Source organism: Mus pahari, chromosome 14 (assembly GCF_900095145.1).
Source record: "Mus pahari chromosome 14, PAHARI_EIJ_v1.1, whole genome shotgun sequence".
Lineage (NCBI taxonomy): Eukaryota > Metazoa > Chordata > Mammalia > Rodentia > Muridae > Mus > Mus pahari.
The window spans coordinates 19,276,594-19,281,467 of NC_034603.1; the positions used below are offsets into that span (position 1 = coordinate 19,276,594).

The 4,874-nt window shown below is 49.6% G+C and overlaps 1 protein-coding gene across 3 annotated transcripts in view; it reads left to right on the plus strand.

Moving 5' to 3' along the window:
* Positions 1-2,072: 2,072 nt before the first annotated feature.
* LOC110331387 (zinc finger protein 354A) overlaps positions 2,073-4,874 on the plus strand; it is a 13,416-nt gene continuing 10,614 nt past the window's right edge. Inside the window, exons 1-4 of one of the 3 annotated variants that reach the window (XM_021211909.1) lie at positions 2,073-2,211; positions 2,891-2,973; positions 3,696-3,822; positions 4,260-4,355. In XM_021211909.1, the coding sequence (XP_021067568.1) occupies positions 2,941-2,973; positions 3,696-3,822; positions 4,260-4,355 (256 nt within the window). In that variant the 5' untranslated portion in view covers positions 2,073-2,211; positions 2,891-2,940. Of the gene's footprint in view, positions 2,212-2,768; positions 2,974-3,695; positions 3,823-4,259; positions 4,356-4,874 lie in introns of all 3 variants that reach the window. The other 2 variants (XM_029545572.1, XM_029545573.1) reach the window with 2 other exon arrangements.

Consider the following 4,874-nt stretch of genomic DNA (forward strand, 5'->3'; position numbering starts at 1 on the left):
CAGCTTCTGAGCTCTTTGTATATATTGGATATTAGTCCTCTATCAGATTTAGGATTGGTAAAAATCCTTTCCCACTCTGTTGGTGGCCTTTTTGTCTTGTTGACAGTGTCTTTTGCCTTAGAGAAGCTTTGCAATTTTATGAGGTCCCATTTGTCAATTCTTGATTTTACAGCACAAGCCGTTGGTGTTCTTTTGAGAAATTATTTCCCTGCTGCACGTATTTATTGTGCATATATGAATGTATGTGCCACAGTGCATGTGTGGAGGTCAGAGAACAGCTTGTGAGAGTCAGTCTCTCCTTTCACTATGTGAGCTCCTACAACTGAACTCAGGGCACCAGTCTTGGCAGGAAGTGATTCACCACTGTCTTCTTTTGGGTCCCCATAAATAAAAAATTCTAAAACAATTATCTGTTGGCTCTTCCTGTAATGTTCCTGACCTGATTGCTATGGATTGTTAATTTCATTAGATTGAGGGGTACCCAAGAGCTTGGTAAAGCACGTATCTGGCTGCGTTGCTAAGCCATATCCACGGAGGATTGCATCATAAGGGTTGTTACATACACAATGACTTAACCCATTGATGGACTCAATCTTTCAACCAGTTTTGGGGTGTTATAGAACTGTAGAGGGTGGGGCCTGGCTAGAGAAGGTGGGCATCTATGGACATCTTTGAAGGGTCTATTTTGGCCCCAACCCTTCCTGTTAGCTGCTCTTTGCTTCCTGGCTGCCTTCAGCTCCACGGCTTTCATCTTCCGTGTCCTTCTGTGACGTTCTTCTGCCTTGCCATGAGCCGACACTCAATGGAGTCTGCCAGGCGAGGACTTTAACCTGCCAACCACAGCCCCAAACTGGCCCTTTATTTTAGACCCTTAAGTTATTCTTCTCAAGTGCATGTCACAGCCACAAAACTACAATGACCACTATTCTGCCTCTCCTGAGTTGTTGCCTCAACCCCATGCTTCCTTCTTGTCTGTCCAGCTGCCCTCCCTTCGCCTTACCCTTCTTTTGTTGTTTTTCTCATTAAAGGTGTCTTCTAGATCCCTATCTAATTATGGTCATGGCTTGTTGTCTGGTTCTTGCCTTTTACAAAAATAAAGTACTTCAGGATAATGATATTTGTTTTATTCAGTTTTTCCAAATGGCTCATACTAGGGCTTGGCGCGTGACTGTTAGAACGCAGACTGTACAGCGTACTCTGAAAAGTCAGACCACGCACTCCTGTAGTCTCTCCCTCTTTGGACCGAGTGTTGATACAAGCAACGTGCGGTGACATGACAAGGCTCACAGAGCTAAGTTATCTCTCTTCCTCTCTCAGCTACCACCCCAGCTCCAACAGACAACCTTGACACCCCAGACAACCTTGAATTACAACTTAGCTTGCATCTAGTGCCTTTCTACCTTTTCTTGTGACTCCTCGAACACAAGTTAGGTCATGTGGTACGGCACACTTCCCCAAACTTGTAAGAATAAGGAATTCCTGTCCTTAGGAGCTGAAGGATCATTGATAAGCTTTGCCTATCAGATCTCCATTGAGGCTGCCTTCAGCCTGATTCTAATAACTTCCCCCCTCCCCGTTGCCATTGTTTATTTGTGTGAAAAGAAGAATTTTAAGGACATTTATTATTTGTATGTATGAATGAGTGTGTATGAGCATGGAATGCATCCACTGCCCAGAGAGGCCAGAAGGGGATTTTGGAACCCAGGCGCTGCAGTTACATGCCATTGTGAGCAACTGATATGGGAAGTGGGGACTGAACCTAGGTCCTCAGCAAGAGCAGCAAGGACTCTTAACCCCCTGAGCACCTCTCCAGCCCTACTAATACCTTATAATAAAGCTCTTCTACAGGGTACTTCGTGCCAGCTTCCGTTCCACCAACCTGCAACATCTTTTATTATTTACCTAACAAGCTGGTGTTTGGTTCCCAATGTCCACTCTCAGCTTCCAAGTAATATGTGCATGAGACTGGTCCCAGACAAACCGAGGAACTTCAAATCCCAGAATCCCTGGGTCTCGAAGTGGACTACATTTCCCAGAGGGCTTCGCGGCCACCACCCTCTGGACCCCATGCTCTGACCCTCCGTGAGCCTTCGCGGATCTTAGGGCGTCTGTGGCGCAGCTCGAGGCTTCGGGCCAAGGTCCCCGGGCAGAGTCCTCACGCGCGGCGGCCCAGAGCATATGTGAGGCGCGGCGGGGGCCGGGGGAGGAAAGGTGAGTGAAGAAGGCTCGATGTGTTTGGACGTCAGACAGGGGCTGGGCTGGGCTAGGCTGGGCTCGGTGGCCTCCTGCACGTCCCCCTCCCTGGAACGCGCGCTCCCAGTGGCCTTGGCCCTGGACTGCAAGTGACCTGCTCCCCACCGCCCGGGCAGCGACCACCCAGGCTGTGTTTTCCGTGCAGCTCTCTTGTCCTGGGCTACCGGTCCCCTTTCTGGAGTTTTCCCCTGGTATTCTGGAAATCGATCTCTTGACAGCAGCAGTGCAGTTGGATGGGCAACGTGTTATAAGGAAGAACACCGTCCCTGCCTGTGGTCAGATCTGAGGGGGTGAAACCGGAGGCACCCCCACTGTGGCCGCACTCAGACGTCAATTTCCTGCCCAAAGGGGCCGAAAAGTGCCTGCTGAGATGTGGCGAACAGTCTAAGGGTGTACACATGGGGTCTCAGAGAGTCCCCTCGGTTATGGAGTACAGTGTCGCCTGAGTCTTGCTTCTGGAAATCCACGGACAAGAAGACTGGTGACCTGTCGATTCTCTGATGCCCGCTCCCCAGCTCCTGGTTCCCTCTCTTGAGGCAGAAGAGCCAGGCTCAGCTGATGGGACACTTTCGAGACGCTGCGTCTGACAGATGCCGAGCAACAGGTACTACCCCTTTCCTCTTCTTTCCTCCCTCAGCTCCTCCCTCGTCTTCACCCATCTTTGGAAGAAGAACCCACAGAAAGAAGATGACTCCTGAGCGATGGGAAGCGACATCTCAGGTAAGCACCTTGCCGCTTCACTAAGCAGCGGAAGGAGCGGATTTTGTTCGGTTTTCCTTCTGACAGTTAATCCACACAGTTCAGCCTTCACCGGGCTTCAGCGCCCATGCCCTCCTTGGAGCAGTTGGTCCTCCCTCCGTGGGTGGTGGATTCTGTGGGGAGCACACTCCGTGTTCACAGTTCTAGTCTTCTGTATTTCTTGATAGACAGGCTATTGTTGCCTGGTGCCAATCTGGTGTATGCCTACAAATTCCACAAGTAACGTGCCAGGTACCTGGGGACAGAACACACATACGTGCTTGAGAAAAANNNTTTTTTTTTTTTTTTTTTTTTTCCAGGCCCTGCCTCTCTCACTTGTCTGCGTTTCTTTCTCTGCCCTTACCAAGATTGATTTTCTATTTTTTCTTCTTGACAATCCTTATGCTGCCTTCTCCAGCCTGTGGTGGTGGGTGGTTATTGGGGTTTTTTTGGTTGTTTTTGGTTTTTTTCCCCACTTTATGGGTTTTATCTTTTGCTTGGACAATCAATTCCATGAAAGTTTTTTTTCTTAATGTGTATGTATGTGTGATGTGATATGCATACATGTGTATATGCATATTCTCCTGTACTTGGTCATGTGTGTGGATGGCTGTATCTCTGTGTGGGGATATACATCTGCACATATGTGTCAAAGCCTGAGGCTATAGGGTGGCTTCTCCCATGGAGTTGTCTGTTCCTCACAGGTGTCGGTGACATTTGAAGACGTGGCTGTGCTCTTTACTCGGGATGAGTGGAAGAAGCTGGATCCCTCTCAGAGAAGCTTGTACCGTGAGGTGATGCTGGAGAACTACAGCAACCTGGCCTCGCTGGGTAAGAGAGTTCCCCGTGGGCAGAGACTCACAAGCGAGACCTTGGCGCCTTCTTCCCGGAATGGAGATTGCATGTGAAATCTTAGCAGAGTTTTGCCTTCGGGTCTTACAAATATGGCCTTATAAGTAAGCATTGGCACATACTTTGCACAGCAGGCCTGGAACTGCCCATGTGCAGTGGAGGGGGCGTGGCAGTGAGGGCACCGCTTCCCTTGGTATGAAGCAAAGGATCATGGTCTGGGCGACTTCCCAACCAGCAGACATTCTTGCTTGCTTGGTTCATCTCTCAGCAGAGAGCTTTGTTCCATCTCTGGAACGTCTTGCCCAGGTCTGCAAAGGGCTGTGTGAGGGAAACATTTGAGGCTTAACTGATTTCTGCAACTTAAGAGATTTTCTCAGTCCCGTGTGGTTGTCTGAGCTCATCTTGTCTACAAGCAGGATTCCCGGCTACCAAACCAAAGGTGATCTCCCTGCTGCAGCAAGGAGAGGACCCCTGGGAGGTGGAGGAAGAAGGCCCCGGAGGCTCCTCTCGCGGTGAGTGCGTGTACAGGCCTGGCAGTCGGTGCAGGCTCCAGTGTGGTGAATAAGGACAGGGTGCAGCTTAGAGTGTGGGTTGGGAAATGTCTTCAGGTTCTCAGTCCACAAGAGGTGGCCTGGGGGCAGGAGGGGGGCGGCTGGAGAGATGGCTCAGTGGTTAAGAGCACTGACTGTTCTTCCAGAGGTCTTGAGTTCAAATCCCAGCAACCACATGGTGGCTCACAATCTGTAATGATATCTGACGCCCTCCTCGGGTGTGTCTGAAGACAACGACAATGTACTTATATACATAACATAAATAAATCTTAAAAAAAAAAAAAAAAAAAAGAGGTGTTCAGGGACTGGGATAGAGCTCAGTGGTAAGAATACCTGCCTGGCACACAAAAAGCCCGGGTTCAACTACCAGCACACACACACACACACACTCACACACACTCACACACACACACTCACACACTCTCACACTCACACACACACACACTCACACACACACACTCACACACACACACACTCACA